Source organism: Hyposmocoma kahamanoa, unplaced genomic scaffold (genome assembly GCF_003589595.1).
Source record: "Hyposmocoma kahamanoa isolate Upper Pololo Valley unplaced genomic scaffold, ASM358959v1 92, whole genome shotgun sequence".
Taxonomy (NCBI): Eukaryota; Metazoa; Arthropoda; class Insecta; order Lepidoptera; family Cosmopterigidae; genus Hyposmocoma; species Hyposmocoma kahamanoa.
In genome coordinates, this window is record NW_020654748.1 from 17,223,284 (window position 1) to 17,236,285 (window position 13,002).

At 35.7% G+C, this 13,002-nt stretch overlaps 1 protein-coding gene across 6 annotated transcripts in view; it reads right to left on the minus strand.

Moving 5' to 3' along the window:
- LOC113236853 overlaps positions 1–13,002 on the minus strand; it is a 71,996-nt gene that overhangs the window by 23,664 nt on the left and 35,330 nt on the right. For 3 of the 6 annotated variants that reach the window (XM_026473062.1, XM_026473057.1, XM_026473059.1), the window contains exon 2: positions 5,479–5,730. In XM_026473062.1, the coding sequence (XP_026328847.1) occupies positions 5,479–5,488 (10 nt within the window). In that variant the 5' untranslated portion in view covers positions 5,489–5,730. Of the gene's footprint in view, positions 1–5,478; positions 5,731–13,002 lie in introns of those variants that run through there. The other 3 variants (XM_026473060.1, XM_026473061.1, XM_026473058.1) reach the window with 2 other exon arrangements.

The window sequence follows — 13,002 nt, forward strand, 5'->3', positions numbered from 1 at the left end:
GATCGGTCTTGCGCTGCTTGCATCCAGCGGATTTCCTCACCCTTCGTCAGGTCATCGGCCCTTGTGGGTGGTATATCCACGTTGCTTCTTTCGGTACGAGGTTGCCACTCAAAAACTTTTTGGCCCCATCGACTATCTGTTCTGCGAGCAATGTGTCCCACCCACTGCCACTTAAGCTTTGCAACTTTTGGGATAAGTCGGTTACTTTGGTTCTTTTGCGGATATCCTTATTTCTGATTCGATTTCACAGTTTTCGAAACTTCGTGCATAAAAAATTTTGTGTTTTAATTTAGTAGAAAATGTGGAACTAATAAAGTATTGTATATATGTTGCTGCGAGAAATGTCTTATGATATGGAATTGAGGTTTCTATTCAATAACTGGAATTACTGTGTCTCCTTCATTATGTTTAAGCCATTTTTTGTATAGCTAATTCGTCCGTGGTATTTGCAGTACATCACTGCACGCCCGGTTACATATTTTTGAATATGATTATTTTAGTAAAATTTATTTGCTAATGAACATTTTTATTTGAAAATTTTCTTAATACGTGTCATAGTACGTAGATTGGGAACTTACCATTAATTGTGTGCTCTGGTATATAGTTGGGATCAGTTAATAGAAGTGGAAAATTTGTTTTATAATTTTACTTTGCACGGTTAGAAATTTTTTAAATGTGTTTTAAAAGTTGGAACCCATACTTCGATAAAATAGTCGTTATGTGATTTGACCAATATATTATATAACTTTTGTGACAAACATTTTACGGATTGAGTTTTGACATAAAGAGAAGCCATGAGAAATAATATTTTTATTCTGAATTTTTTGAATGTGATGTTTTCATGTTACTCGACAGTACGAAATATTTTTCAGAGTTTACTTATAACTTAATGCTGCGGTGATAATCATAAAATTTGTCTTAGCTATATTTATGATAAGTGAAAACGTACCAATCAAGTGAAAAGAGTTTTAAATTATTCTGGGCTACTTTATTAACTAACTATTTAAAAATGATTCTATTGATTCGATATTATCATCGCAATTCAAGAGTAGACATGTGTCATCAGTTTAGTATTAAACCGCCCTGCAAACCCATTTTATGTATGTTATTAATGTAGACCAGGAACAGTAAAGGTTCTAAAATAGGTCCCTGTGGGATTCCAAGAATAATTGGTTCAGGTAACCTCTGAGTTTTGCTAATTTTGTCAACCTGTTGTCAACAAGTTAGGTAAGGCTGTGGTAAGGTTTAATCATATTGATATCAATTTATCTAATACCAATAGCATCCAATTTATATAAGAGCGATTCATGACTAATGGTGTTGAATGCTTTCTATAAGGTCAATAAAGACACCCAGACCTATTTGTTTGTCATCAATTTTAGTCTAATGTTTGTGACATCGCCAATAGTGGCAGAGTGTTTGACTTGAGGCAAAAACCACAGAATGTTAAGTGTAAATAGTTATTTGAATTAAGATACTCAATCAGGTAACGTCGACATTTTTTTAATGAATTATTAGAGAACGGGGAACGCAATTTCCTTAACATGTTAATATGAAACATGACTTGTTTCCTGATTTTGAATTAGGGCTGAATTTAGTTATGAATCAGAGAAGCATTCATTTTTTGAACAATGCTTAATACTTAATATTCGCTGGCGTAAGTTTTCATACCAACAATTTTTTGTAAAAGTTTTTTGATATTTTCCTCTTTTGGCGTTGTTACGTAGGTGTATATTAAATGATTACTTCTACCTATGGCTATAACTGTGTTTTCCTTTATCCTTGACGGATTTTTATATTTTAATTTTAGTAATATTCCCAGTATTCACTGAATTCATAAACACAATTCCCAATTTCTGGCACTCGGGTTTTCCGGTATAATTAATGCTTCTTTTCTATAGTTTGATACAGTTTACGATAGATTATCTTTTAATACTCAACCTTTTTATGTTTCAGATATGTTTTCATAATTTTGCACAGATCTGTTTATAGTCTGACTTTGATGTCTAGATGGATATATTGCTCCTTAGGTTGCGGTAGAAGTGATCCAGAATTGTTTTAGTGTTAACGTATCCTGTGTGTAGTTAATTTCAGAATTAAACTAGCACGTTCACTAGCCGTGACAATATGCAAACTAACACAAGTGTCTGTGATCACAGCGTGACGCAAATTAGTAGACTCTACAAAGGTTACACATACACTTAATTTTGGCTAATAGCTTTCTAGGCTGTGGCTTTTTAGTTGCGGCATGTGGTGTGAAAGTGGTCAGAATGTTTACACAGGGAAGTTTTATGAGTTGGTTGGCTGGGCACGTTGTATTTTAATTAATGTTAGGAGAAAATTTGACAACGTTATTTTACACGGGTTAAATGTAATTTCTGAATACGGTCGAACTTATGCTTATATTAGTATTTTTATTAGCCTAGTAACCTAGAAATTGTATTCTTATTAGCTTACCACTATTTTATTATCATTGTTTTTTATGAGTATGTATCAAAGAGCTGAATGTCATGTTATTTGATTTGTGACCTAGAAGCAAGTGTCCCAGATGTAATCAGTCCCAATAATCTATTTATTGCACTCTAGTTTTAATACGAATATCATTATTCCCCAAGTAGTTTATTGTTATAAAAAATTGAATGAATAATGAAATTAATCAATTTATTATTTTGTACCAATTACAAAATCAAGTAAAATCTGAATCAACTGCTTAAGGGAATAAGTGAGCCACTTTTCGCAACTCTTGGTAAGTAATAACTTGGAACAGTAGAAATAGAATAGCACCACCATAGCATAATGAACTCTGTGTCTATTGTGTAACGTACAAACTACATAGATACGAGCCAATAAAGCAGGTCGGGCGTCTTCCGGAGAATATTCGCGCAGTTTCGGGAATTCCCACAGTCACAGCATATAACTAATTTGTAAGTTTCACAATTGACATAAAATGCTCTAGGTTTTCGAGATTGTTACACACACGAAAAAGAAACTATTTTTTCGGATTCAAATCGCGTATATTGCATGGAGTTTTAGCCGAAGGGTATCCATATATCGATTACCTGACATCAACTGGCGGCACACGACGCCGACAAGTGCAATTCGTGTATATTGATTGTTTAGTTTATTATATAAACTCAGTACAGAATACTAAAAAAACAGACCTCAAAAGTTCGTGGAATTACATATATTTGCCAAGTTTTATTGAAATCGGTTACCGGTTACGGGTGGAATATTTTTTTTCAAATTTAAAAGCGGCCACTACCGAGGTACCAACTTTCTAACAAAAAAAGCATTGTTAAAATCGGTTCACAAATGACCGGAGTAAAAAAAACTTACAGTCGAATTAAGAACCTCCTCCTTTTTTCAGTAGGTTAATTATATCCTGAAGGTAAATTAATAGGTCATGTTGCCCGATTTAAACTAAACTAAATTTAACAAACCAACGTTTTAGGACCTTTACATAAAAAAAAAATAAAAAAAATAAAAGGGACTTTATTCTTCAACACAGGAAACAATACATAAACACTTAAAATAATAACTTAAAAGGTCTGTAATGAAGAAAAGGTTACAGCCTCAGCAAGATGCTGGTTTTCAGGCTTTACCTGTTTACATGTCCCATGCACACTGATGATTGACTGTCGGATCTGTAAAGGGACCCAAACGTTGGTTTGTTTAAGAAAAAACAAACATACTCGATTTAGATCCGAAAAATAGTTTCACTTGCAATTGACATAAAATTCATTATGCTACGTACAATTACGTGACGAAAATTCGATTCACTTCCGTGGCAGTGTAAAATTGTGTCTAAGAGGTATATTTAAGTAAGTCTAATAAGATCTAATAATATCAAATCCACATGTTTCTTTCATGACATGGGTATTGATGAATGGTCGAGGTAACATTCTGCTAATATCACGGTGTAGGTTAGGTTTCTGTTATTGCTTACTGGCGACTATCCAAAGGAATTAACTATTTTTAGTAATCTGAATCAATTCAAAGTTGTTCTTTAAAATATTGCTTCAAACTTTCAAATAGTTCAGAACAGAACATTAATGCATTTTATTTTGTTAATTAGTGACTATCTTAATAATCGAGCACAACATTACCTGCGACCATTACTACAATTTATGGAAACTTAATGATGTTTGTTTCTTTGTTTACCTAAAGAGTAGACCATTAGGTTACATTATTTTCATATTGTATAACTCGACACGATAGTATAACTGCAACGACATTAAAAGTAACTTCAGAAAGGTTGAGCTAATTTTAATAATATATTTCAGCTTAACCCGTTCATGGATATTGATGTTGGATCTCAAAAAACCAACTACGGGCTTTACAGTGAGATTTCCAAGTGCTTTTTAAGTCCTATTGCTTGTCCATAGAGAAGTATCAACAACTCACGAACATAACTGTAACTTTTTCATTAAATAAAATCTGATTTCAAAAGTTCGCGGCATTACATCTATTTGCCAAGTTTTATTGAAATCGGTTATCGGAACGGATTCACCATCCTTAGAGGTGGAATATTTTCTTCAAATTTAAATGGAACCAATACTCTTTCCAACAAAAACGTATCATCGAAATCAGTTCACAAAAATATATAATAATAGCCGGAGTAATCGCGGAACATACATAAAAAAAGGTTAAGAACGCACTGACAAAATTTAGTGACTCACATTGAACATTTAATATTGAATCTATATAAGCACTGCGGCATAAATAAAAGAAGAGACATTTTTATAGGCGGTACTGTTTATTTACCATCCATGAACACAAAAATAATACGCAGTGTATTTAATTTTAGTGCCTAGTCACGCCTCCATTGAAACCGATACTTTGTAATAGCAAACGCTAAAACGTCTGGATGTAGTTCGTGTGATTACTACCTTCAGTACTAATGAGTATATCAATTGCAATACTCCAGCAGGAACAAAAGAGGCGGATATGAATGAAATTGGCGGAACAGTAGCAACACAATGGCCGTATACTGCCTGTTTATATAAGGCTATATTTTTATTGAAAGTAATAAGGGTCCATGTCTGACAATGGAAACGTAAAGTATAAATATGGACTTTGACTAATTTAGAAAATAAATAATGCCCTTTTCTCCTCGAGATACAAGTTACCGCTTTTCCTTTTCAAGCGTTCTTTTACGTTGTGTAATTATCTCTCACCACAGAGACGGCAAAACTCAGAAACATTAATTAAGATCTTGTTGAGTTCCTTCTCTCTGTATAAGTACCGAGTCTTCATTATGCTTTGGCTGCGACGATGTAGAAACCTATTTTATTTTCGCTTTCTATTTCACTTATATGTTTCTCTTTTGTCACATTTTTATAATTCGTAATAATTAAGCCATACAGATTATAATAATAATCTGTATGTAATATAAAAGATACATCTAAGATAATGTATATACTTTTACATTTACCCTGTCAAGCGCTTGCAATTCAATGAAAAAATACTAATAATTACCTGCCGACATTTTGATGCTTTCACACGTCCACACTCAATGAAAACTCACGAACGAATGAGGTATGCTACGGCAGCGGTCATTTCTATCCCCTCCACCGGCCCATTGCATTTTCGAGTTCACACTGTTTTCTAATGACATCACACACTGTTTACACTACGTGTTTATATTATCACTGGTTCTATTTTCTATTTTGGTAATCTATGTTCCATTTCTGGTATTGGTTTGGCACTGTACCGTTACACTGTAGTCGGCTGAAAAATAGGAATATGGAATAATATTAAGATTTGTGGCACGAAACGACAAACATTAACGTGTCACATTACTTTCATAACGGTCAAGATAACGTCAAACAAATATGCGACATGACGTCGGTGAAATTTCATGTTAACTGTTTCAGAACACATCCCTGCTATGCATAGAGGAGACCTGTGAGCAAGCGGAGTGACGTAAATGGTATGGAAATAATTTGAATAATTGAACTGGTTTAGAACGTGTAGTGGCTATGTTGGGAACTCTATATTTCCTCAACTATGTATTCGGCAATACGTATTGCTTTGTCAGCAGCATTGTAAATATCCATACGACGCAAAACAGTTACAGAGCAAAAAAATTATGGAAAATATATCTTAGGTCGTATTCAGAGTAGCGGTGGGTGTGGGTGCGTGTAAATCACATGTGCGTAGACGCTCCTTGCGTTCACAGTGGCCACGCGCGCCGGCGCCTGTCTCGAGATGGGCGCGGGCGTGGGTGCCTACCTGTACCTTTCACAGTGCTTGATCTAGAGTCTGTTTGCGATTTCGACGTGTGGATCTACCCGCTCGTAGCCGCTTCGGCACCGTGAAAGGGAGGAAGCCAAGACACGCGCGACCGCACCCGCCGCCGCGCGTGCGCCTGCACTCCGAAAGAGCCTTTATGATATTTATTGTTATTGAATGTTTTTACTATCATGATATTCATCTATGTTTTGTGGAAATGCTCCATTGGATTGGAAATGAAACTATTTTTTCGGATTTAAAACGCGTATATTTGTTTTTTCAAACAAACCAACGTTTCGAGCTCTTTACGGGTTCTATGGTCACGGTTGACCTGTAAGGGATATGTAAAGACCTGTAAAGGGTTTGTTTGAAAAAACAAATATATGTGATTTAAATCCGCAAAAATAGTTTCATTTCCTATGTGTAAACAATCACGAAAATCTAAGAACTCGATACTCCATAGGATTGTTATTATTATTGATGCAAAGATAGAACGTTTGTTCGATGTCACTGTGTGTTTACAAAGAAAAAATCCTTTGATCCTACTGCACTCAAACCAGTGTCTCTCACAATAACGCCGTTTAAACCTAATAAATTTACGAATCTTTCGCAACGGGCATAATAGAGAAATTTGTAAGAACTGCTGGCTCGATCTATAGTTCAATTGGTAACAGCAGTAGCCATGTTGGCAACAGACACTGGTTCGAGTTCCATCGGATCGCAGGAAATTTTTTTTGTTTTTTTTATCCTTATTATTGTTGTGCTGTGCAATACCGTACATTGTGTTTACGTAGCACTTTACGTATTCATGCGACATTTATTTATAATTTATTTAATTCTTAATTTACAAGTAGCCATCGCGCATTGTACTCATTTTACACCTATCAAATGTTATTTATTATTTATTGTAAATCAGAACTAATAAACATTCGAAACATTTATGATACTGTCATTTATAAGTGTTTGGAATGAATTGAAACGCTCGTAAATCAAGTAAAAAATATTGATTACATGGCTAGGAGACATTTCTTATAACATGAAATAAATTTACCTCATTAGCTACAGTTATTACAAGTTTGGGAAAATGATGTCAAGATTTCGCTTGTTCTCGCACCCTAGAGCGCAGTAACGTACCATTTGAAAATTAAGCTCATTTTACGACAGTGGTTATATAAGCGAATCCCGTGGAACTCATACATTTCGTCTAGTTTACGACGCATTGCGTATGTTAGCTCGGAATCTTGCTACTCATTCAATGTTGTTTTTCTGAACCCTTCAAGGCTTAGGTCGTTTCAGCTACATATTTTTCTTGTTACGTCTCGAACACTTTGTAGGAATCAACTTACTATTGTATTGGATTTTTTTATTTTCTTTAGTATAATTAAACTTATCGGTGATCCTGGTAATATAGGAAATGAAAATTAACTGCTTTTTGAGATGGATACCGCATATTTTGTACTTAATAGGCATATCGATAACACTTACCTTAGATTACAGCTTTAGTATGATTAAATTTATCGGTGATCTCGGTAATATCGGAAATGAAAAACCTGGTTCTTTTAAAGTTAAAAATCTCACATATTCCAAAATCGTCTGCATGGGGTGGATATTTCATATTTTATTGTTACAGACATGTCAATAACACTCTCCATAGAATGAAGCTTTATCACAAAAACCTTTACACTTGATTTATTTGTCAGATTCATTACATGACAGATATACATTCAAAGTAACATCATCCTTAACAGCACCAGAAAAGGGTCATTTATTAAACAAAAATGACGAAATAAATAACGTAAACTCTACCCTATCCGTGACATGGATCACGTAGTCTTTGGTTGGCCATAACATGTTTGCGCAATACGGCACTGTGTGCGATATATAGCTGTTGTTACCACTTCAGAGTTATTGCCGATTGGATAGTAAATTTTCACATTGCTAGATGCGTCTTGGGAAAGGGCAAGTGAGGGAAGGTTTTCTTATTAAAAGAGTAAAAGATTTTCTTTATTGGTTGTGAGATACATTTGACGTTGTTGATCCACGGTTAGCTCTGCAGGTGCTACAAAAGGCCCACGATTCATTTCCAATTTGGGAACTTTTCGAAATTGGTTCGTGTGTTTGTGTTAATTATATACTTTTATTACCATAGATATATGAAAGTACACAGACTTTCCTAGTTTGAAACCCTGTAATTGGCTTGGATGTCTGACTTTTTATTATTATATTATGTAAGAATTTGGTAGTAAGTGTTCAATTCCATGTTGGTTGGACCCCATTTGCCAGCACGCAATTATACTAGAAGGAAGGAAAGAAAGAAATATTGTATAAATTTGGATTACAGGTAACAAAAATATATCAAAAATAAAATGAACCAAGGACAAAACACAAAATAAAACAATTATATTAAAATGTTACCAAAATGGTCTTTACTCCACTTTTTGTAATGCATCGTTGGAATACGTTTTCAGTGAAGCCGGATAAATGACAAAGATGATGTCTTTTCATCCGTGAGTTCTTTATTAGGACGTATAAAAAGGTAAAATATAAAATAACTGCAAATAATAATAATAATGCACACACTCAACATAGCCCCGCACTAGGGAAACCCTGTGTCGCGGGTGCCATGGACACACACATAGACAACCACAAATTACACCCAAACTCACGAGACAAATAAATGTAGGTTATACAAATATTTCTCCCGACCCGGGAATCGAACCTGAGACCTCTGCGTGGCAGTCATGCTAACCGTTCGGCTACGGAGGCAGTTAAAAGTGCAAATAAAAAATAATAAATGCAATTGTAAGTGTACAGTTTCGTATATTGTGTGTTTAATGTGTTCTAATGCATTTGTGCCAGGAATATTAATTCTTTAAGTAAAGTGGCTATATATAGGGGTAGGTGAACGCACTGACCGACTTGGGTTGTTTCTTCGATGAGTATCGATCGACCAATACAACTGGTTTGGTCGCCAGTCTTTATGCGTTTGCCCAGTAGAGCTAGCACGACAAGACGTGACTTGCGTGAGAGCGATATAAAGCGCGACAATAGCAGTATATCGCGCTTTATGTCGCTCTCGTATAAGTCGCGCCCGGTCGTGCTAGCCCTACAGGTGTTAGGGGTTGTCGCGCTACCCACTCTGGTCTCTCACAGATTAATGATGTACTAAGATGATTTTCCGTATTGCCGTTGGAAAACTGCTACGGTGATATCGCATCAAAGCGACCGTTCGCTAGCGCGGCGTAGTTACAACAGAACCCGTGAAAACGGGGAATGTCCTACTCTGAAATCAGTGCGTTTTTCTAGGATAAGAGCAGAGGGTAGGTGGATAGATCGTTTGTGCATTTGCGAAGATGCCTACATATTCAAACCTGACTGGCCCTAATTATCTACACGTAAGCATAACAAGACTGCCAATACTGTAATATCTCAAATTACCTGGGTAAATAGTAGAAAATTCTTAAAAGAAGATCTATTTATATTTTACATCTTTAATACGCTTAATGTGTGTTGACAAGTGGCCACCAACCACAGAATTTGAAATCGAAGAAATAGGCACTTTATTTAGATTTTTGTGGCAACAACCTTTAAAGGCGAATCTCGGGAGGAAAAGCGGGAAAAATGTTTTGCTAGAAATAGTTTATATTTTACTATTTTATAACGATTTTATAAAAAAATTACTATTCACCTAATGATATTGTCTAAAGAATGTACTAATGTATTACATGACAGGATGTACTTTATCCGATCATATAAAATCCTAAAAACAGGTTAAAATAAAAGCCTAAAACGAATTATTAAAGGATAAAATATCTAAGTTTGTCATTGACTTACAAATAAATGGACGACGGGTCTAATACAAAAACCACGAAAAAAATGTCCCAAGTCAACCTATTCGAAATTTAAATTGTAATGTCATCGCAGTATCGCGCTGTCAGTAGAACAAATGAAGACTAAAGCGGAGTGTCGCGCTCTGTATACGATTTTAGCGCCTTACAAGTGCGGACACTTTTTAGCGCGGACCCGACGTCCATATAATTGTAAGTCAATGAAGTTTGTACATAATTTTTGTATGGAGATATTTCTCTTTAAGTACTACAGAGAACGTGCTAAAATTTGGTTTTAAACTGAAGCCCTATTAATTATTAAATTTTGCATTTATCTCAAAATTTGCAAATTGCCCAGCGGTTGTAAGGCTGCTGGTGAAATTACAGATACATGTGACTTATCGGGTTCTTAGGTTTACGCGATTGTTACACATAGGAAATGAAACTATTTTTCCGAATTTAAATCGCGTATATTTGTTTTTTCAAACAAACCGACGTCTCGGGCTCTTACAGGTCCTATGGTCATGGTTGACTCTACATGTGACTTGTCAACTTATGTCTCAGGGTGGTGAGCGGTGTGGCAGTGTCGTAATGCGCACGACTTGTTCGTCCCATAATTTGGTATAATAATAAAAAAGTCATTGCTTGTCGGCAGAAGCAGTTATTGTAGCAGTACTTCACTAGATTAACTTTTTGATAAGAAGCTACAGTTATTTATAATCGCCCAATTATAACTATAAATAAATGTTCGAGTATAGAACACTAGATGTGGGAAATAGGAACTCACATAAGGAGTAGCGTAGCGTCGATTTCTGCCGCCCGGAGCTAACCTTAAATTGGCCGCTCCCTTTATTTTCACAATTACAAACGTTCGAGCAGGCACAGCTCTATTGTGTTTTTATGTTCGCCTGCCGTTGCCAAGTTTTGTGTTGTTCAGGATATAATTTTCTCAAATATATGGTATTTATTGTGTAATTTTAAGTAAAAAATAATAATAGTTAGAGATCGGCCGCGTTTGCCGCCGCGGCACAGTAATGAGGGCTCATTACTGTGCCGCGCTACACCACTACACGCAATGTAACTTCAATAAATATAACTTTTAACCAAATTAAAAAGAAGGAGGAGGTTTTCAATTCGTCTGTATTTTTTCTTTTTTGTGATAACTTCTTTATTTGTGAACCGATTTTGGTGATTATTTTTTGTTGAAAAGAGGGTGCATCAGTATTGGTCTTATTTACATTTGAAGAAATTATTCCACATCTAAAAGTGACAAATTATGGGATGAGTCCGGTTTCGCGCACTTTCCGGTAATTGAAGTCAATAAAACTTGGCAAATAGATATGCAAAAAAAAAATGTTCTAGATATAATTATTTTATTATTGTTTGTACTTGCCTAAGTCCTTTATATTTTTTGTATGCCTAGCAACACTTATTTGTTGAAAATGCAGCATACTCGCATTTGCAAATTGCTACATAAATAGTATTAATACTTCTCGAGTTTGTGGTTTTCGCGATTGTTACAAAATGGAAATGAAACTATTTTATTGGATCTAAACCGCTAAACCGCGTATTATATGTCTACACAAATGGTTAATGACTTCACTATCTCAGTCTCTCGTGATCATGGAACTTGTAAAGGGCGCGAAACGCTGGTTTATTTGAAAAAAAAAGACAAATATTCACGATTTAAATCCTAAAAATGGCTCGTTTCCAATATATTAATAACTATTTCTTATATTAAAAAACTATATCTACACGTCTCCTATATTGTTTAAATAAATATCGAACTACAAATTACAACGAGCTCTGAAATCTGATTACAGCTATAAACTGAGGCCAAAAGGTACTTTGTAACTTACTAAGAGGAGTGCGAATCTGCAAAGTTTTGATTTATGTGGCTACAGTTACCTGCGCTCATCATTAAGTGGGGGATGCTTCGGTTCATGACAACTTTCTTTACTCAGCAGATATTTAAAAGTGGAAATAAAAAAATATCATACGAAAAATAATTACTTTCCTTGAATTTTTAAACGTTTTATTACAAATGTTTCCCAATTGAATATACAGGCTGTCATTTTTTAAGGTATTCTACTCATCAATACCAACAACTTTTGCTGTGAGGACTCTGTTCAAATCCCGAAAACTAATCAGATTTACCGTCCATTTTGATCGAGTCCTGAACATTTAGTACCGAGTAGTAATGGGTTTTGCGTAATTTGATCCTTACATCTTCCATCTTACATCTTCCAGACCCTCCTGTCCTCGTTGTAAAAGCTGTTCTCATTGATGAGAAATTAAATCTCCTAAGATAGCATGAAATAAAAAATTTCACACAGTATTGCACGAAATATGAAATTGAAATTATTCTATGCAACCACTTGTAATGTAGCATATTTCCGGGCCGGGACAAGCACACTATCGTTCATCTATAGGAATTATCCAAGATTTTATAACTAACAAAGGAAACCAACACCAAGCTTTAAGATTGAGCATTTGTTGTTCGGTTCTACAGTAATCAACACATGCACTTAACTTTACACTAGAACTTCATTAACCATCCGGGGTTACTACCCTAACTTAATCTATTGATGGCGGCAGGCTAAAGGGGTAAGCTCACGGAGGGAAGAGGGGGCAATTCGCACGGCCTGGGATTGAGCCTTGGTCACGCGCAGCAATTAATCCTCCTCTGCGGGAATCGGACAGAGTAGGTCGGTGGCGGAGCTGAAGAGTGAGCGATTCGGACGACCTGAGACTGCGCCTTGGTCACGCGCAGTGAGTTGGGCAGGTAATCTTTACGCGGGTCGGAATGCGAGCAATGTTCACGCGCAACAGATTGCTCTCAACAGCCCCTCACCCAGTGGAGGTTCTTAAAGTAGTAAGTGGAGGAACGCTGGCATTGGTCCGCGGAACTTTCCATGACGCGCGATCGACCGGCGCTTTG